The following is a 21837-nucleotide window of genomic DNA, read 5'->3' as shown; positions in this document are numbered from 1 at the left end:
CCGGACTCAGCCCCCGGATATCCGGGTATAAAAGGGAGACGGCGTGCTTCATTCATTTACCTTTAGTTCTGAGGAGCCTGAGACCTCTCACGACTGCTGCAGTGGACAGCACGTGTTGTGGCAAGAGGACACAACGTCTCGTTCCCTCCATCAGGGAACCGAGGTTACAAACGTAACCGAGACGTTCCCTTTCTGTCGGTCTCTCGACGTTGTGTCGAGCTTTCTTGAAAGGTGGGAAGGCCCCTACCTTCGGCCTCACAGGCGGCGGCCTTGTTTCTCTAACAGCGAGAAGCCGCCCGGAACCGTAAGGCCACTGGGTAAGCGCTACTTCCTCAAGCGGGGGATGCGCTACAGAGACCACTTCCTACCACAGGGAGGAGACTAGTGGAGATACCAACATGGTCTCACCGATGGGGGAGAACTCATGGGAAGAAAGTGCGGACTGAAGGAGTTAACCGCGAGGTGGAGGTCCACCTAAGGAGGTCATGGGTTACCAAGGTGGGAACCAGCATGAGGATACATCAGACGGAACCGCCCTGCTGGGGGGTTGCAACGTCTGGTAGCACTAGGTCCGGTTAGAGCTATGTTGCGAATAAATCAGGTGATACCCGGCCTAAGGGGCAGGGTTGCTCTGCCCAGCCCGCCCACAGGAGGTGCTTGCTAGTGATGGATAGAGTGCCTGATCTTCACCCAGTGGGGGAAGAAGGGAGGCTAGTAGTACGCTGACCCCCTAGGGTCAGATACTGTCATAGGCGTACACCCTACCGGTCGCCGGTCTTGCCTGATGCCCGCAAGACTCGCCGACCGGTTTTACGCGAAGGCTGTAGGACCTCGCGAAGGTGATGGGTGTAGCCCAACCCGCAGCTCTGCAGATGTCTGCCAGAGAGGCGCCAGCCAGTGCCCACGAGGAGGCTGTACTCCGTGTGGAGAGAGCTCTCACCCAGTGGGCGTAGGCGAACTAGGACAGGTACGCCATAGTGACGGCGTCCATGATCCAATGCGCCAAACTCTGTTTGAGACAGCCCTCCCAGCTGATCTCCAAAACAGACAAAGAGCTGCTCAGAGCTACTGCGGCTCTGCGTGCGGTCCAAGCAGAGGCGCAATGCGCGTACTGGACACAACACAGATGGGTTGGGTCTTCCTCCCCGGTGGGGAGCGCCTGCAAGTTCACCACCTGGTGTCTCGGGGGAGAGGTGGGAACTTTGGGCACGTAGCCGGGCCGGGGTCTCAGGATAGCGTGAGAATCACCGGGCCCGAGTTCTCGGCAATCTGTGGACACGGAGAATGCTTGTAGGTCCGCTACCCTCTTGAGCGTCCTCCCGAGAGCTGTCTTCATCGTGAAGTGAGAAAGAGCGGCATCTCCGAGGGGCTCCAGGACCGCATCAAGGTCGTAAGAGGGTACGGAGCGTGGGCGAGGTGGTAGCCTTCCCGCGCCCCTTAGGAACCAAATGATCAGGTTGTGCTGTCCTAGAGACTACCAGCAACTGGGTCGTGATGAGCGGCAACAGCGGCTACATACACGTTCAGTGTGGAAGGGGAGAGATTATTCTCGAGTCTCTGGAAGGACCGCACCCACTTGATCAAGCAACTCCATCCAGGGGCCAGACATGGAGGTTCCAGAGGTCTGGCCCGTGATGCCATAACGTGCCCTTCCCCTGAGAAAGCAGGTCCTTCGTCAGGGGAATCGGCCAGGGGGGAGCTGTCGTCAAGAGCATTAGCTCCGAGAACCAAGTCCGGTTGGGCCAGTATGGCGCAACTAGTACACTTGATGCTCCTCTTCCCTGATCTTGCACAGGGTCTGTGCAATGAGGCTCACTGGGGGAAGACGTACTTCCGCTTGTCCCACGACCAGCTGTGCGCTAGAGCTTCCGTGCCGCGGCAGGGAGTACCTTAGCGGCAATGGGTGGTGTCCAGGGAGGCGAAGGGGTCTACCTGAGCCCGCCCTGACTGTCCCCAATGAGCTGGCTACGCGGGGGTGGAGTCGCCACTCTCCACGAGACGTCAACTGACGAGAGAGCACATCGGCTGTCTGGTTCAGGTCACCTGTGATATGTGTGGCCCTGCGGACTCCACAGGAGGAGGCGTCGGGCGAGTCGTGTTAGCTGCCATAAGCGAACGCCACCCTGGCGGTTAAAAACGCTACGGCAGTTGTGCAGTCCGACCGGACCAGCACGTGCTTGTTCTGCACGAGAGGTTGTAACCCCTTCAGTGCGGGTAGCACATCCAACAACTCTAGGCAATTGATATGCCTGCGCAGGCGGGGGCCCGTCCATCGCCCTGACACTGCGTGCCCGTTACACACGGCACCCCAACCCTGCAGGGAGGCGTCTGTCGACTGACGCGACTCGCCTGCCCGAGAGGGACCCCGTCCGTAGAAAAGGTCATTGAAGACCAAGGGGTTAGGCTGCGTCGGCAGAAAAGCGTAATCACCATTCGCCTGCTGCCGGTGTGCCACGCCTCCAGGGAACTCGACTCTGTAGCCAGTGTTGGAGCGGTCTCATGTGCATCAACCTGAGGGGTATCACCACCGTCGAGGATGCCATGTACCCAGGAGCCTCCTCCCGCTGACTGCTTGAAATATTCCAGGCAGTTCAACACTGACTGAGCGCAGTGGCGCTGTAATGGAGACAGAGTTGAGTTCCATACCAAAAAAGAGTATGCTCTGCACAGAGGAGAGCTTGCTCCTTTTCGGTTGACCTGTGGTCCCAATCGATCTAGGTGCCAAGCACTAGGTCCCTGTGTGTACATAACAGATCTCACGAGTGTGTCAAATGAGCCAGTCGTCGAGATAGTTTAGTACCCGCACACCTCTCTCCCTGAGGGGAGTGAGGGCGGCTTCCACGATCTTCGTGAAGACTCGTGGGGACAGGGACAGACCGAAGGGGAGGACTCTGTACTAATATGCCTGACCCTCGAAAGCGAACCGTAGGAACGGGCGATGACGAGGGAGAAAGAGACATGAGAGTAAGCGTCCTTCAGGTCGATTGCCATGAATCCATCTTGACATCTGAAGATGCCAGGATGTGCTTCCGCGTGAGCATCCTGAACGGCAGCTTGAGTAGGTGCCTGTTCAGTGTACGCAGATCTAGCGACCCCCGCTCTTTTGGGGACGATGAAGTACGGGCTTGTAAAACCCGTTGAACATCTTCGGCTAGAGGGACGAGCACGATCGCTTCCTCACCAGAGGGGTGGCGACCTCGGCCCGAAGCACGGGGCATCCTAGCCTCTGCTGAGGTTAAGAGGATGCCCCGAAACTTGGGCGGGCTCCGGGGAGTGGATCGCGTAGCCGAGACGGACCGTATCCCGTAGTCACCGTGACGGTTTGGGAAGCTCTTGTCAGGCTCCCAGGGACCGACAGGGAGGCTAGGGGTACGTTCTGCTTCATCGACCTCCCGGGGGTGGTTCGATGGCTGGCAGTAGGATCCCTCGCCGTGGGGGGGACCCCCGGAGAGGAGATCGGCTCTGCAGTTTTACCTGTCTGGCGAAGATGTAGCACAACAGCACCATCGAAAGAGAGTGCTTGGGCTAATGATTATCCCGACATTGGGTCTTGCGCAATGTCAAGTTGCCGAACACCGTCGTGCTAGAGGGTGAGAGCGGCTGTGATAATACCCAGACGATGATGTGGCACAAAGCACCGTCGATTGAAGAGTGCTTAGGCTGCTGATTATCCTCGACATTGGGTCTTGCCGCAACGTCGAGTTGCCGAACACCGTCGTGAGAGGGTGAGAGCGGCTGATGATAATACCCAGACGATGATGTGGCACAAAGCACCGTCGATTGAGAGTGCTTAGGCTGCTGATTATCCTCGACATTGGGTCTCACCGTGACGCAACGTCAAGTTGCCGAACACCGTCGTGTAGAGGGTGAGAGCGGCTGTGATAAACGCCCAGAGAGGGAGAAAACTTTTAGAAAGGTATTCTCGAACTCCCTGGGGTCTTCCCATGAGGGCCGCATTGGTTTTCACCGCGGCTGCTGATGGGGTGGTGGTCTGCTGGGACCAGGGCTGCTGGGAAGCAGAAGGTGCACGGGATCTCGGCGGCCAGAGGGCGGTCGAGTCGCGGCTGGGGAGGACATACGTGATGTCCTCTGTCTGCTCTCTAACTGTCGAACCCGACAGTATCACCAAATAGCCCCCCCCTTGCGAGATGGGTGCATCGAGAAAGCGGACTTTCTCAGAGTTACTCACCTGTGCAAGGTTCAGCCAGAGGTGTCTCTCCTGGACCACAAGTGTGGACATCGCCCGACCCAGGGCCCGTGCGATCACCTTGTTCGCCGGAGAGCGAGGTCGGTGAAGCCGCGGAGTTCCTGCATAAGCGCTGGGTCGGTCTTACCCTCGTGGAGCTCTCTCCGCGCATTGGCCTGCAGGAAGGCCATAGCATGGAGAGAGGGGACAGCTTGGTCCGCAGCAGAGTAAGCTCTCGACACCTCAGATGCCGAAAAGCCTACGTGCTTTGGACGGGAGTTTAGGTCGAGCTCCGGGGGGACATCGACGTATCCTCTAGCTGCCCCACCATCGAGGGAAGAAAGGGTGATGATCTCACTGCGTTCCAAATTATTATGCAAATGATATCTTTCTCTGGTTTTCCTAATTTGTCGATGCAAATGACAGTCAGTATAATTTTCAAGTAATCAACAGTTAGGGTACATTTGGAATTTTATTGAACAAACCTCCCACTGACAACAGTATTTATTTAAAAAATGAAAAACTCAAAATGCACTGTTCCAAATTATTATGCACAACAGAGTTTGAAAACATTTCATAGGTTGTAAAAAACTGAAAATGGTCATTTGTTGAATTTGCAGCATTAGGAGGTCATATTTACTGAAATCAAAAGCTATTTCAATCAAAAACATCCTAACAGGGCAAGTTACATGTTAACATAGGACCCCTTCTTTGATATCACCTTCACAATTCTTGCATCCATTGAACTTGTGAGTTTTTGGATAGTTTCTGATTGAATTTCTTTGCAGGATGTCAGAATAGCCTCCCAGAGCTGCTGTTTTGATGCTAACTGCCTCCCACCATCATAGATCTTTCGCTTGAGGATGCTCCAAAGGTTCTCAATAGGGTTGAGGTCAGGGGAGGATGGTGGCCACACCATGAGTTTCTCTCCTTTTATGCCCATAGCAGCCAATGACACAGAGGTATTCTTTGCAGCATGAGATGGTGCATTGTCATGCATGAAGATGATTTTGCTACGGAAGGCATGGTTCTTCTTTTTGTACCATGGAAGAAAGTGCTCAGTCAGAAACTCTACATACCTTGCAGAGTTCATTTTCACACCTTCAGGGACCCTAAAGGGGCCCACCAGCTGTCTCCCCATGATTCCAGCCCAAAACATGACTCCGCCACCTCCTTGCTGACGTCGCAGCCTTGTTGGGACATGGTGGCCATCCACCAACCATCCACTACTCCATCCATCTGGACCATCCAGGGTTGCACGGCACTCATCAGTAAACAAGACTGTTTGAAAATTAGTCTTCATGTATGTGTGGGCCCACTGCAACCGTTTCTGCTTGTGAGCATTGGTTAGGGGTGGCCGAATAGTAGGTTTATGCACAACTGCAAGCATCTGGAGGATCCTACACCTTGAGGTTTTCGGGACTCCCGAGGCACCAGCAGCTTCAAATACCTGTTTGCTGCTTTGCAATGGCATTTTTGCAGCTGCTCTCTTAATCCGATGAATTTGTCTGGAAGAAACCTTCCTCATTCTGCCTTTATCTGCACGAACCCTTCTGTGCTCTGAATCAGCCACAAATCTCTTCACAGTACGATGATCTCGCTTAAGTTTTCGTGAAATATCTAATGTTTTCATACCTTGTCCAAGACATTGCACTATTTGACGCTTTTCGGCAGCAGACAGATCCTTTTTCTTTCCCATATTGCTTGAAACCTGTGGCCTGCTTAATAATGTGGAACGTCCTTCTTAAGTAGTTTTCCTTTAATTGGGCTCACCTGGCAAACTACTTATCACAGGTGTCTGAGATTGATTTCAGTGATCCAAAGAGCACTGAGACACAATACCATCCATAAGTTTAATTGAACTATATAAAATTAAATGTTTACGACACTTAAATCCAATTTGCATAATAATTTGGAACGCAGTGTAGTTGACGTGTACGCGCCGAAGGGGGCGTTCCAGGTCGTACTAGGTTCCTCATGCACTTCGGGGGAACACGGCAACTGAGGGCGAGTGCGGCTTGGAGCCGCTCTCAAGCTCCGATGTACCGTGTATCCAGCCGCGAGCGTTGGGAGAGGCAGTGCGGTGCACCGCAACCCAATGCCGGCGGCCCGGGAAAGCATGGCTGACATTACGACATCCGCTTCTTCCTGATCTCGACCCCCCGAGGGAGGGAGCTTCAAGGAATCATCGGAGTCTGATGCCAGTAAGTCACCCTCCGATGCTGCAACAGACACCTCATCATCACGTACCATGTCCGATACGTGATTGAGGAATAAGACGGCGGACCGTCTTATGGGGAACGGTCAGACGAGCAAGGCGAGGTGCGAACGGTCCGCGAGCCAGTGGCTGACGGATTAGCGCTCACAGTAATCCTCATATCACCCTCGCTGCTCGCCGTAGCGGGCAGCAGGGCCGTAGTCCTGCCGTCACGGAACGGGAAGCAGACAAGGTGGTGGCCCGTGGGAACACAGCCACCCGTTACGCAACGTCCGAATCATCAGCCGCCCGCAGTGCGGGCAGGACGTATCCACAACATCTGCCCCAGAGTACTGGAAGCAGACATCGTGTCCGTCCCCCTCCTCGATGAGTGTGTTGCACCCAAGAGAACAGCGGGACATGCCACGCTGGAGAAATTTGCTCTTTTACAGAAAAAAACTCGAACACTTCTGGAACCGCCGAGACGCCCAGGGGAAGTCGCTGCAGGAAGGGACAGTCCGCTGCACCACGTCGTAGAGCCGGCAGTCTTGTAGCGAAGTCTGTTGATCACGAGCGAAGGCTCCGAAGAACAAAAGGTGAATGAATGAAGCACGCCTTCTCCCTTTTATACCCGGATATCCGGGGGCGGAGTCCGGCATGCAAATTTCATTCGCCAATTTTCATTGGCCTTTTCTAAGAAGTCGGAAGTGATTGGTTCTCAAGGACGAACCCCATCTGTCGGTTCGACACAACGTCGAGAGACCGAGAGACCGACAGAAAGGGAACCGAACATGTTCTTGATCTTCCTTTTCACTTCCGCCAATACAAAGCAATGGTTTTTACGACATCATTCCAGGTCGAGGTCAACTAAACGCTATTGCCTATTTTTAAAAGGGTGACGAGCCAGTCAATAATTCTAGCTTAAACTTCCTGTTTAAATGGTGATAACTTTAACAGATCAAACCAAGGCACTTAAGTGCTTTTTAATAAGTTAAATAATAATAATAATAATATATAAAAATAATAATAAGTGAATAAATTCAGACTGCCAAAATGACTCATTCTCTACTTCTGATTTTCAAACGACTCCTTCTCCTTTATTTTTATCAACATCTCTTATACTGTCAGAAGATTAGAAGTTTGATCATCATGGATGGATTGTAAATTATTGATGACGTGATAAAATAAATATTTCATATTAATGAAACTGCATGAAACCATTTAAAAGATAAGACAAGTAGCAGGATCGGATCAAACTGTGCTACTATTTTCCCTGAAGCGTACGTTTGTTTCAAAAGCATCCTGCAATACAGTACAGTACCTGGAGTAAGAACATGAACTTTTATTGTGTTTACCTTAGTGATCCCTGGCAAGTCCACCAAAGTCAGGCTGAGAACTTTAGGGGAATAGATCTTCAGGTAAATGGGCTCTGGACTGATGCCCTAAGAAGGAAAAGGAGAACAACTAAATGAGATCAATTAAAAATAAAACCAACTCAATGAAACCATGATCAGTACCTTATTGTTAGTACTGCGTTCTGTTTCCTCCTCGACCTCTTTCCGAATTTCAGTGAAATCTGTGAAAATCTAAGCAAAGATAAAAACAGAATGTTCAGGTTTCTGGCTGGCTAACAAAACGCTTGCGTTTTTACATTCCAATGACAACAATTTGTTTATCAAGTGCATGTTTCGATGCTTGCCAAACGTAAACATTTCTGTAACGTTGTAATCATTGTTGTAGTGCACCCCTTGATGCCACCCCCTTTCCATTCATAACCCTTGGGTGATGGTCAGGTCTATTGGACCAATGTTGAAGTGGATTTCATTGTTTTTCAACTCAATTATTTAAAAACATTTAACTCACATTGAATTTTTTCTAGATTAAGATTTTATTTTTTAGTACATGACAAGTTGTCTAATACAGTGGTTCCCAACCTGGGGTCCGCGACCCCCTTAGGGGGGCGCCAGAGTTCACATGAGGTGCACGGGAGCTGACATGCGTTGAGGTTAAATAAAGCTGCATAAATGTTCCACTAATCATTTTAAATAAAAATATTTTTGTATGTTTAAAAAAAATCTTGTGCTTACAATGCCAAGATAATGCAGTCAAAAATAGTTATATTTTGTATAAAATAACTATTTCAATTTTTCCGGCTCCATCGGCAGACATTCACACGGGGCTTCGCGGTAGCCGGAAGCACTGTCATTGGCTGTTCTCGCTATGAGACTCACATGAGAAACGTCCTCTGCCAGGCGACAACGTTCGTGTTAACATAAAAATCAAAAGGAAAAATAGCAGATTAACGTAAATGCGGTGATTCTTCGTCAGAAATAAAGGAAAAAGTTTAGACGCTATGACAAAACCTACGTAAATTTAGGTTTTATTGAAGGACAAGACAAGTCTCGGCCAGAATGTGTGTTCTGTGGTGAAAAATTGGTAAACGACAGCATGAAACCAAGCAAAATAAAAAGACACCTTGTAAAAATAAGCAGTAATTGACAGTAGCCTACATCTCTTTATGCAAGTACAGCGATGTTAATGTTTAACAGTTCTTTCATAACGTTCAGTATACTCTGTATGTTCATACAATAACCTGAAAATAGACTGAAACAACCTGAAAAATAACCTGAAAATGTATTTGAGTATTCAAGTAAAAAGGTCATTAAAATCTTTTATATTACTCATATTTAACCATTTAATTAAATTTATTATTCAATTATTTAATTTATTTATATTTACTATCTCTATATGTGTGTTTGAGTAGCAATTATGTGTGTACACACACACACACACACACATATATATATGAGTGTGGGGGGGGCTCCGATTGTCATATATGTACGTGGGGGGGCCCCCAAGGAAAAAAGGTTGGGAACCACTGGTCTAGTACATGCATTAGTATATATCTTTAGTTTGAATCTCGTAAATAAACTAGTTTTTTTTTTTTTTTTAATTGCATTTTACACATTTGTTACATTCATTTAGGTCGACTAGACCCGCAAACATTGTCTGACTGAAGAAAATATGAACAAGGGTTAATAGACCTGGTTTTTGCAGTGTAGGAAGATTGCCCATTCCTCCGCTTTGATTCCTGGAATCACAAAATAACAAACAAGACAACACAAATCAATAATAATAATAACACTGAGCCCTGTAGACACTTGAGAAACCCTCTTACCCTGAAAAACCACAATGGAATAAAAGCTTTTTACAGGCTTGGACTGGAAAGTAAACTGACTTGAAAAAATTGCAAAATCAATATTCAAGATGAAATAGGTTACATAGTGGCTGGAAACAATGGTGCCTAAGTGAGATAATACATGCCAAAATGCATTTGCTTTACTGTAAAGTCTTAAAGGGTGGAGGAAACTGCACAAGGTTGTTTCGCAAACCACAATAACCAGAGAGTGAATGTTACACAACAGGTGCAGTGCAGGGAAGCAGGAAAGTGAAATGGACAAAGAGGATGGAAACTGGAAAGTTCATGCAACCGAGCATTTGTTGAAGACGGAGACCTGGATAGCTGTTTTGAGAGTTTTGTTTAGCTCCATTTCCTGAGTTAGGAGAAAGAACAGCAGAGAAGATGTTAAGAAAAAACATTGAGCGTGTAAGGAACACACACACACAAAAAGATAATACTTTATGTAATAGTGAGAGGATATTGAGTTTTGTGGCATGTTGTTGGTACCACAGAAGATCATTTCAACACATACTTCAGTTTGTTAATACTGAAAATGTGTCAACAGTAATGCACTTACTATAATGGTTTAAGTTGTTAAAAAAAATTCAATTAAATAAATATTTGAGCTGTTAAATTTTATAAATGAAGTTTGAATTGTGTGTCCTTGTCTTGGCATATGGGTGATAGATGGTACTGTTTATCTTTGTTATCCCCTGGGTATCATGTGAAATGCACTAAGTATACAAGCCTTATATAGTCATGGGGAAAATGCCTATGGATTCTGTCATCATTTACTCACCCTCTTGTCATTTCAAACCTGTTTGAATTTCTTTCTGCCGAAAACACAGAAGACAATATTTTGAAAAATGTTGTTAACTGGACCCCATTCACTTGAATTGGTTTTGTGTCCATACAATAGAAGTGAATGGGGTCCAGTGCTGTTCGGTTACCACCTTTCTTCAAAATATATTCTTTTGTGTTCTGCAGGAAGTCATAAAGGTTTAAAATGACAAGAGGGCGAGTAAATGATAACAGAATTTTCATTTATGGGGGAAATATCACTTTAAGTTTATCCCAATGCAATTTCACCTCTTACTGTAGACAACTTTTTAAAGAAAAAGAAATATTGTATCACGAGTTTAACCTGTTTTGAAACCAAAATACTTTTTGTAACATTTTTTCCAAGCCAGAACAACATAAACAAATAAGCAAACTTTATTAAACACTAATATAGACAAACTTATATAATGTGTACATATAATGTAATCTAAACTCGCTGTTTTTGCATCGAAATCTATGAGCTGTCTAGACAGTATTATTGAACATCATAAGAGTTTTGAGTTACATCTGTAAAACATATTACAAACTTTTAAAAGAGAGAGAGAGAGAGAGAGAGAGAGAGAGAGAGAGAGAGAGAGAGAGAGAGNGAGAGAGAGAGAGAGAGAGAGAGAGAGAGAGAGAGAGAGAGAGAGAGAAACATGTAAGCTATTACCATTGTCTTGTTTTCTTCTCTCTTCCAGCGGGGGAACATTCACCAGCTGCAGCACTAGAGGACGCCGTGTGACTATTCCTGAACCTCGGGGCAAGAAGTCTCGTCCAACCAAACTCTCCAACACTGAACTCTTTCCACTGCTCTGTACATTCATATAAAAAGATCGAGTCGTTGTTGACATACTAGCACTTACTGTATGCATGCATCAATTATTATTAAAAAATAGGCATCTGAAAGTTAGGATATCAACGTACTGCCTATAGACCCAAACCCAAGCATTATAAATGACCGACCTGTGATCCCACCACTACGATTTGAGGAAGCTGGATAATCTCTGCTCCAAGTGTGAGGAAAACCTCCTGCAGTCTGTTAATGATGGGGATCAGGGTTTCCATATCTGAAAGATAAAGGTTAATGCATACAGCAAATAAGCCTCGCTGATGATAATGGTCTGTACGCAAACTAAACGCCTCGTGCATTCGCTCGACTAAATGTAATCCATAAATATATAATTAATTTCCAGCTTGATTGAATACTACACGACCAACACCAGACCTGCAGGGTGTGATGCTGAAAGCAGAACAAGGTTTTTAGAGGAATGAGGAGATGAACGATGAAAACAATAAGAAAACCCGGCTTCGAATAACGATATTCTCACCGCAATGCGATGTGTCGAGCCTTCCGCAACTAAATTACACAATCACAGCGTTATACTGATAACCACCATGCTGGAAATGAGTGAAATAGTCATTGGAGGACCGACATATTTGGGTTTCGCTTTTCTGCGCCTCTTGGTTGTAGGCTGTCAAAGATGGTTGCGGCGTCATCCAAAAGCGATTTGATTGGTTATTTTTTGTTGACGATGTATTTTGAATTAATCGCATTGGATGGAACAACTGTATATCAATATACGTCATGGTCGCTGAACCACACCCCTTTACAACATCAGGACCCCGGCAATACTTTTTCCGTAAACTTCTGCATTACAGTTTCATTCGTATTTATTTATATTCCCTAAATATATATAAATATTTAATTAATTATTATTATTTTATTTTATTATCTTTAATAGCGAATCTGACCATTCAATCTACATCATTTTACTACAATGTGGAATGTATTTCTAAATAATTCATAATTTTACAAATGAAATTCTGAGTTAAGGAAGTAGGTATTAATGAGTTGAAGTGTTAGGGAAGTGGTAGAGTGAATACGTCAGAAATCAGACACAAAGATCAGAATGTAAATCACATGACGTAGGGTGGGACTGCTGATCGACATAAAAGATCGGAGCGTCTTCTTCTGTCTGTCCTTTTTCACTTTTTAATACCTATTTTCTGCCTTCATGTCAGCATAACATCTAATTGAAACAACAGTCTAAATTGAACAACAGTATGAGTATAATACGTATCAAAGTTGAAAGAACAACAGTTTGAGTATAAGTATCAAAGTGCTTCTTAAAAAAAGAAGCACTTTTGGCTGAATTGTGTGCATTGGGAGATTTATTTATTTTTATCGAAATCAATTCAGATTGAATGTTGTGTGTTCACAAAAGTCTCAGTGCAAGGTTTTAAAATGAGTTTTGCAGTACATTTTAGTTAAACTGACTGTTGTTATGTGTGAAGTACCTGAAGTTCAATTCTCAGGGAATCGGCTCGAACGTATCGTTTAAAAGAACCGGCTAAACATCACTGTTCGTTTGCGATTCGAACATCATTATTATGCGTGAGTCCCTTATGACGGTGCATCTGGATCACTTTGCCACTGGGTCTTTTCTGTGTGAAATACATTCAAATTCAGACGCACGGCGGATAGCAAAGTAAAACCACAGTAAAAACGAAAATGTCACGTCTGTCAAGCGTATTGGTGTAATGTTACAGTAACTTAAAGACTCGCGTGAAATGTTTGTAGTACTGCCACTGCGTGTACAGAGCACCAATGCAGTTTGATCACACACAGTTTCCTTTCTTTTAGAAATCGTATTAAAACATTAATCAGGTGTTACAATTCCTGTGGCTCGGTGGTTAAAGCATGGCGCTAGAAACGCTAAAGTCATGGGTTCGATCCCAGGGGATTGCACGTAGTCGGAAACAAAAATGTATAATACAATGCAATGTAAGTCGCTTTGGATAAAAGCGTCTGCCAAATGTAAACCATTTTTATTATTAGACAATTTATAAAGTTCACATAATGAAGTTGAGGTTCATTGGTATGCAATCACTCAGATTAAATTATACAGAATTTCACATCAAAACATTTGAAGAGTTTGGTTGCAAAATGAGATGACTCCGTTTCTAAAAAATTTAATTTTTTGGTGCATTCTAATTAATTTCGGTCAGTTAATTAATAAATTAATAAAACTGCAGTTGGTTTGTTTTGATTTAAGCCATAATAACTAAAAAGAATACAGCTAACTAACACAATAAAAACATAATAACATGTTTATCTCATTTTGGAACCAAATTTTTCATTTGTCTGCTGCACATGTGTAAAGTGTATATTTTACTCCCCTTAGCTTTCTTCCTGTCATGGCTTCCCACAAGAAGGTGCGGCTTAAAGTGCTCGTCATAGGGGATTGTGGGTAAGTATTGAAACATCCTTGCTGTATTAAGGGACTGAAAGGACCTGAGAAATTCCTGCCCGACAAAGTCTGTATTAATTATGATTAACTCAGGTGTCATTTTATGATCGTAATGACACACCATGCTACATCACCTGACCCCTTTGTCTACCATTAAATTGGCAAGATTTCACGCGTGGTTCAGACATGGTGCCCACTGACAGCGTTCCCATAACGTCAACACCATGATGCAGCGTTGGGTTCCCTTGAAAGGGACCTCTGGTTACTTTTAACACTGCTTTCTGCCTCTCACTTGGCAAGCAGCAATTACATATTTCATCTCTGTTGAGCATTCAGAGGCATATTGGCTTCACTTTGGTTCTGTAATTGTTGAATATTTTTTTCTATTTTTTATGCTCTGTTTTCCTCTAACAGAGTTGGCAAGACCTCTTTGATTAATAAGTATGTAAATAATACATTTAGTAATCAGTATAATCCCATTATTGGAGTTGACTTCCTGAGCAAGCAGGTGATGGTGGATGACAAACTGATAACAATGCAGGTTTGATTCCATCTTTGTTTATCTTCAGTGTTCCTAAGAAGTCTTAAAACATTTGTTTTATTTTAAAATATTAAATTATATCAGTGTGTGTTTTTCTTATAGCTTTATTGGGTGATTATTAAATACCCAAATACAAACCCATAATAAAACAAATAATTTGAATAATACAAGTAAAATGCTTTTTGTCACCATGACATATGAACATTAAAGGTACAATGTGTAATTTTCACAGCTAGAGGGCGCCAAAAAAACAACTCATAAGATGTAGCTATTTGATTCTGTGAAGGCACGTGGAATGAGTTGTAGTGTTCACCTCCACTGCCAACTGAACTCACAAATCATGTTCATGGATAGCATAAAGTTTTATAACTGTGACTTTGTAATGTAAGCCAACAGAGTGCCTTTAATTTAATTCATTTTATTTTCTTCCTAAGATTTGAGACATAGCTGGTCAGGAGCGATTTCAGTCTCTGGGCGTGGCTTTCTACAGAGGGGCGGACTGTTGTGTGCTGGTGTATGACGTCATGGTGCCGACTACGTTTAAGACTCTGGACAGCTGGAGCAGTGTTGCCAACTTGGCGACTTTGTCGCTAGATTTAACGACTTTTCAGATTTATTTTTCAAAAAGCGACTAGCGACAAATCTAGCTACTTTCTGAATAAGCCTTGGCGATTTAGCGAAACATTCTGCTTCACTTCTACTGCCCCGCGAAAGCGAGTTTTTGCCTTCCCATCTCTGTCCACTCTGTTCAGTGAGCGGCAGGGCGAAGCAGCACATTCAGTTCAGACTAGCGTTGGGAATCGTTTCAATTTTATCGATTCGAATTCTGATTCTGCTTATCGATTTCGATTCTTATCGATTCCCAGTTTCGATTCCACAGTTGAAGTAAAACATTTAGATATCAACCTGTGTGGTCATTTAGCCTGCTTATTGACTTGTTTGCAAAATATATATATATATATATATTTATGAGCACCGTTTTGTGTATATTTACATATAGAAACACACCTTTTCTGATTTATTACAATTTGTATTATCATAGTTGAACTACATCATGGTTAAACTGCAGTTACTATAATGCAACTATGGTTAATTTGTGATTCCTGTGCTTTAATGCAAATTCTATAGCTAAACTATGCTTACTATAGTAAAAAATATTGATCATTTTCATAAGGGCTTTTATTGAGATATCAGCAGATCATGCAACGCATGTACTTTAAAGAAAATATGCACAGGAATTGATGAGAGGAATTCAAATTTTAATCTCAAGTATCCGATTCCTATTCCTTTCGATTCCGATCCGATTCCTAGCCTTTCGATTCCGATTCCAAATTGGAATTGATTTTCGATTCCCAACCCTAGTTCAGACCGCACTGACGCGTGAATGAGATACATACGCATGGACAAACCACTCCAAGAACTAATCACTTATTGACCTTGTTTGAGCATTTATGATTTAAAACGTGATGACTGTATGGACGCATAAACATGAACACAGACGGATTTTAACTGTTCAACGAAAGTTCACTCACTATTAGGCCTACATAGTCTTGTCTGCCAACAGAAACAAAAAATAAGTCATTAAGAACCTATTTATTGTGCGTTTGCGTGTATTGTTTAAATATAATACTGTATACGACAGCTCAGAGAGTAGAGAGCAGACCATAAGCGCTTAGCAGATACTACGTGATGACGTCACTGATATGCAAATTAGCGCGTGACATCATCTGGCGACTTCTAGCGACTTTTCGGGCTGGCTTTAGCTACTTTCCATTGAAAAGAGTTGGCAACACTGTATGGAGGACTAAACCTGCAAAAATTATAAATAAATGAATGTATAAATAAATAAATATATAAACGAATAAATGTAATAATATGAAAATAAATACAGGAATGAATGGTTTGATAAAACAAAATAATTCGTTTTAGCTATTATTGATCTTAGCTTTAACTTTTCTTTTCATTTTTTAAATTGATTTATTATTTTTTGTGTCCATTTTTAATTATTTTTAATTATTATTATTTTTTATTTTTAGATTATTTTATTTATCATTTCCTTTTATTTTTACATTTATTTATTTATACGTTTATTTATTTTTATATTTATTTATTATCGCATGTATTTATTTCCACTTTTATTTATTTATTCTTGTATTTATTCTTACTTTTCTGTGTCTTGTATGATAATTAGATGGGTTGGTCTTGCCTACTATTGGTTCAGCGTAGATTGAAGCGTTTGATCGATTACTCTTGACTTGTTTTGGACTAACGTCACGTCACTCACTGATCGTTTGCTTCGTGTATAACGTTAAGTAACTATGGCGTGCGCACAATTAGCTAGAGAGTTACAGCATTTAGCCAATGAAGTCGATAACCATGCATCAAATGACTATGTGTCATTCAGATTAGATGCACTTATTGAGGATTTATTACAGATTGACGGAGAGATAAATGACAAAGTTCTTCAAAATCTGTGCGAGTCAGGGGGTGCTAAGGTGGTGACCAAGTTCCGGTTACAGGTCCTCTGCCAAAGAGGTGCATGAACGACCTCAGCAGATTCGTCGATTCTGAAAGCACAAGACGACTTGATATTAAGATGTCTAATAAACACAGACTTTCTTGTTACATGATTTTGACATTCTTGTTAAGATTGCAAATTATTGGTATGATCGCCCGTAACGGCTGAAGCGAGGTGAAAAAATAAATAAAGCGATTTGACACGGGATTCGTACCCATACAATAAAGTGAGGCAGCGTGTCACTACGGTAACAATCACACTAAGCTATTTCGCAATGCTAGCTGCTGCGGATCTTTGCAATAATATCAAGATGTCACACAACAATATGCAGCTGGATGAATCAAGGGAATATGCCCGTTTTAACTTGTGACCTCTGTGTTATTTATCTCTTATGGAATGTAGTTTACGAGTACCGTTTAGTAACCACGTCTTTTTAGAAGGAATGGTTTCCATTTGATGGCCCCTGTAGTGAAAGAACGATGCTCATTACTACCGTGTTAACTTGTGACTTAAGTTCACTATGTCTCAATTCATTTACATTATGTTACATCATGTTACATTAAATCTTTACGCTTTTTCTAACCGAAAGGCTGCTTATAACTATCACTTTGACAAAGCGTTAGCTTGCGACTTCGGTTTACAAGCTCATCTGTGTAGTTAAACCTTATTACATTTTGTGCTTTATGATTTTCACCAGTTGAACTGTAACGCCACCATAGCATAGCACCCTCTGACTCGCACAGACTTTGAATGTGCTGCAAAGAGGCTAACAACCGAGGGAGAACTTTGTCATTTATCTCGCCGTCAATCTGTAATAAATCATCAATAAGTGCATCTAATCTGAATGACACATAGTCATTTGATGCATGGTTATCGACTTCATTGGCTAAATGCTGTAACTCTCTAGCTAATTGTGCGCACGCCATAAACGTTATACACGAAGCAAACGATCAGTGAGTGACGTGACGTTAGTCCAAAACAAGTCAAGAGTAATCGATCAAACGCTTCAATCTACGCTGAACCAATAGTAGGCAAGACCAACCCATCTAATTATCATACAAGACACAGAAAAGTAAGAATAAATACAAGAATAAATAAATAAAAGTGGAAATAAATACATGCGATAATAAATAAATATAAAAATAAATAAACGTATAAATAAATAAATGTAAAAATAAAAGGAAATGATAAATAAAATAATCTAAAAATAAAATAATAAAATAATTAAAAATAATTAAAAATGGACACAAAAAATAATAAATCAATTTAAAAAATGAAAAGAAAAGTTAAAGCTAAGATCAATAATAGCTAAAACGAATAATTTTGTTTTATCAAACCATTCATTCCTGTATTTATTTTCATATTATTACATTTATTCGTTTATATATTTATTTATTTATACATTCATTTATTTATAATTTTTGCAGGTTTGTCCTCCATAACACTGAGCTGGAAGGATGAGTTTCTCATCCAGGCCAGTCCACGAGACCCAGAGAACTTTACCTTTGTTGTACTGGGCAACAAAATTGACCTGGAGAACCGACAGGTAGTAACTTGCTGGCAATGAAATTATTTATTTATTATTAAAAATGATTTAAAACAGGATCATTTAAAAAGTAAACAGTTTCAAAGTTTATGGGGATTTATACATTGTAACTTGGCTGTTCACTCCTCAGTTTCAATGCATAAGGGAATGCTAGGGTTGGTCATTTGAAAGGACCTTTGCTAAAAATATCAACGTTTTATAAATCCCATATTTAAGACAAAGATATGTACATATTTTTTGATTGTCATCTGAATTTTTGGCTGAAGTTTATAGTACATGTTTAATCTCAAAATCCCTTCATATTTTAAATAGGTAACAACCAAGCGAGCTCAAGCGTGGCGTAAAAGTAAGAACGATATCCCCTATTTTGAGACGTGTGCCAAAGACGCTATCAACTTGGAGCAGGCCTTACAAACTATTGCTCGCAATGCCCTCAAACAGGTACAGTAAGCTGTGCATGCTTCTCTTTTCACTGGACTTGATTCTTGAAGCACAAGCAGAATGTAATTCTGTGTAAATCGTCTGTAAAACCATTCTTATTGACTGGGTCTTTAAGTTTCACTCCTACATTTTAATTTGAGTAGACAACATTTAAATCAACTCTTACATCCTTGTCAATGTAAGATTTCATGATACAATGTGTGTGTGTGCGTGTGTGTGTGCGTGTGTGCGTGCGTGCGTGTGTGTGTGCGTGTGTGTGTGTGCATAAATATGTATATGATATATCATATATGTAATGTACAAACCCGATTCCAAAAAAGTTGGGACACTGTACAAATTGTGAATAAAAACAGAATGCAATGATGTGGAAGTTTCAAATTTCAATATTTTATTTAGAATACAACATAGATGACATATCTAATGTTTAAACTGAGAGAATGTATCATTTTAAGGGAAAAATAGTTGATTTTAAATTTCATGGCATCAACACATCTCAAAAAAGTTGGGACAAGGCCATGTTTACCACTGTGTGGCATCCCCTCTTCTTTTTATAACAGTCTGCAAACGTCTGGGGACTGAGGAGACAAGTTGCTCAAGTTTAGGAATAGGAATGTTGTCCCATTCTTGTCTAATACAGGCTTCTAGTTGCTCAACTGTCTTAGGTCTTTGTCGCATCTTCCTCTTTATGATGCGCCAAATGTTTTCTATGGGTGAAAGATCTGGACTGCACGCTGGCCATTTCAGTACCCGGATCCTTCTTCTACGCAGCCATGATGTTGTAATTGATGCAGTATGTGGTCTGGCATTGTCACGTTGGAAAATGCAAGGTCTTCCCTGAAAGAGACGACGTCTGGATGGGAGCATATGTTGTTGTAGAACTTGGATATACCTTTCAGCATTGATGGTGCCTTTCCAGGTGTGTAAGCTGCCCATGCCACACGCACTCATGCAACCCCATACCATCAGAGATGCAGGCTTCTGAACTGAGCGCTGATAACAACTTGGGTTGTCCTTGTCCTCTTTAGTCCGGATGACATGGTGTCCCAGTTTTCCAAAAAGAACTTCAAATTTTGATTCGTCTGACCACAGAACAGTTTTCCACTTTGCCACAGTCCATTTTACATGACCCTTGGCCCAAAGAAAACGCCTGCGCTTCTGGATCATGTTTAGATATGGCTTCTTTTTTGACCTATAGAGTTTTAGCCGGCAACGGCGAATGGCACGGTGGATTGTGTTCACCGACAATGTTTTCTGGAAGTATTCCTGAGCCCATGTTGTGATTTCCATTACAGTAGCATTCCTGTATGTGATGCAGTGCCGTCTAAGGGCCCGAAGATCACGGGCATCCAGTATGGTTTTCCGGCCTTGACCCTTACGCACAGAGATTGTTCCAGATTCTCTGAATCTTTGGATGATATTATGCACTGTAGATGATGATAACTTCAAACTCTTTGCAATTTTTCTCTTAGAAACTCCTTTCTTATATTGCTCCACTATTTTTCGCCGCAGCATTTGGGGAATTGGTGATCCTCTGCCCATCTTGACTTCTGAGAGACACTGCCACTCTGAGAGGCTCTTTTTATACCCAATCATGTTGCCAATTGACCTAATAAGTTGCAAATTGGTCCTCCAGCTGTTCCTTATATGTACATTTAACTTTTCCGGCCTCCTATTGCTACCTGTCCCAACTTTTTTGGAATGTGTAGCTCTCATGAAATCCAAAATGAGCCAATATTTGGCATGACATTTCAAAATGTCTCACTTTCAACATTTGATATGTTATCTATATTCTATTGTGAATAAAATATAAGTTTATGAGATTCGTAAATTATTGCATTCCTTTTTTATTCACAATTTGTACAGTGTCCCAACTTTTTTGGAATCGGGTTGTATATACAATGTATATAAAACAAAAATTAGTTATATTAAAATGTTTGGTACCTGTGCTGAGTGTTTGCAATGGACCGTTCAGATGCAAAAAAAGGCCACCAGATGTTAAATTGTTTCATAAGATTGCTTCTTGGGAGAAATTGGAATAGTATGTGTTACGTGTAAGGGAAACAGAAAATAATTAGGATTTTCTATTAATTTAAGGTAATATAAGAGAACAGGAGGATATTCAGAAGAAGAAAGAAAATGTTTCTCTCCAAGAGCTTCGAGACATGTTTCAGACACTCCTTGCAACGCAGCAGGCCCGAGACCACCAGGTGGCGCAGGAAGCAGCCTGTCAAGAAGCCAGGTGGGAGTCTCTGCAGCATCAGTTTAACCTGCTTCAACAGGAGGTACGTTTCCACTCAGACTGTGGGCCTACCACAACGCTTGACAAAAACTGTAACAGAAATGAAATGGCACTATCCCAGTCGTACAACAGCCCTGGACTGGAACAGCCTACAGTGGAGAAGGAGGCCCATCTGCAACAACTGTCAGAGTTAGATGACATAGAGCACTACCTTTCTTCATTCGAAAGAATTGCTGTGGCATGTCGGTGGCCGACAACTGAATGGGCAGTTAAATTAGTGCCCCTATTGACAAGCAAAGCTAGAAGTGCCTATATACGGATATTGCTGAATCGTTTAATTATGAGAAGGTCAAGGTGGCTATTTTGAACGAATATGACATTAACCCTGAAAGTAATCGCCTAATGTTCAGGTCTTCAGAGGTGGGGAGGGATGAGACTCCAAGGGAGTTATACATAAGATTAAAAGAACTGTATCTCAAATGGGTTCAGCCTCATAACCGGACCAAGGAAGAAATTGAAGAAGTAATTGTAAATTGTACTGGAACAATTTTTGCGCATGTTATCCCCTGACGTACAAGTATGGATCAAAGAACGTCACCCTAAATCTGCGTCTGAAGCTGCAGCTCTGGCAGACGTGTTCATGTCAGCTCGAGGGAAGAACCAAAAGGGGTTAAAAACTCAAAGCAAGATGCCAACAACCTGGACTCAGACCTCAAGTCAGGGTAAGTGGGAAGGACCTAAAACTGTAAAAAAATCACATATTGATTTTAAGAGATTACCATTGTCTTGTTTTGTCCTCTCCTCCAGCAGGGGAACATTCACCAACTGCATCACTAGACACTGAACTCTTTCCACTACTCCCTTTTTAAGAGATCATTTGAAGATTGTAACGAAAATATTGCCACTTACTGTATG

General features: G+C 42.5%; 1 protein-coding gene and 1 pseudogene across 3 annotated transcripts in view; one reads left to right on the top strand and one right to left on the bottom strand.

The window, feature by feature from the left end:
* si:dkey-32e23.4 (dynamin-1-like protein) overlaps positions 1-11881 on the bottom strand; it is a 30402-nt gene extending 18521 nt beyond the window's left edge. Inside the window, exons 1-7 of one of the 3 annotated variants that reach the window (XM_057356591.1) lie at positions 11715-11881; positions 11350-11453; positions 11057-11198; positions 9899-9937; positions 9428-9474; positions 7901-7969; positions 7739-7825 (exon numbers count right to left, since the gene is read on the bottom strand). In XM_057356591.1, the coding sequence (XP_057212574.1) occupies positions 7739-7825; positions 7901-7969; positions 9428-9474; positions 9899-9937; positions 11057-11198; positions 11350-11451 (486 nt within the window). In that variant the 5' untranslated portion in view covers positions 11452-11453; positions 11715-11881. Of the gene's footprint in view, positions 1-7738; positions 7826-7900; positions 7970-9427; positions 9475-9898; positions 9938-11056; positions 11199-11349; positions 11454-11611 lie in introns of all 3 variants that reach the window. The other 2 variants (XM_057356593.1, XM_057356594.1) reach the window with 2 other exon arrangements.
* A 1703-nt stretch (positions 11882-13584) lies between these two features.
* LOC130568114 (ras-related protein rab7-like) lies at positions 13585-20880 on the top strand (annotated as a pseudogene).
* Positions 20881-21837: the final 957 nt, after the last annotated feature.

This window comes from Triplophysa rosa, linkage group LG17 (assembly GCF_024868665.1).
Source record: "Triplophysa rosa linkage group LG17, Trosa_1v2, whole genome shotgun sequence".
NCBI lineage: Eukaryota > Metazoa > Chordata > Actinopteri > Cypriniformes > Nemacheilidae > Triplophysa > Triplophysa rosa.
Note: the sequence above shows the minus strand (reverse complement) of the source record. Positions and strands in the feature narration are given on the sequence as shown.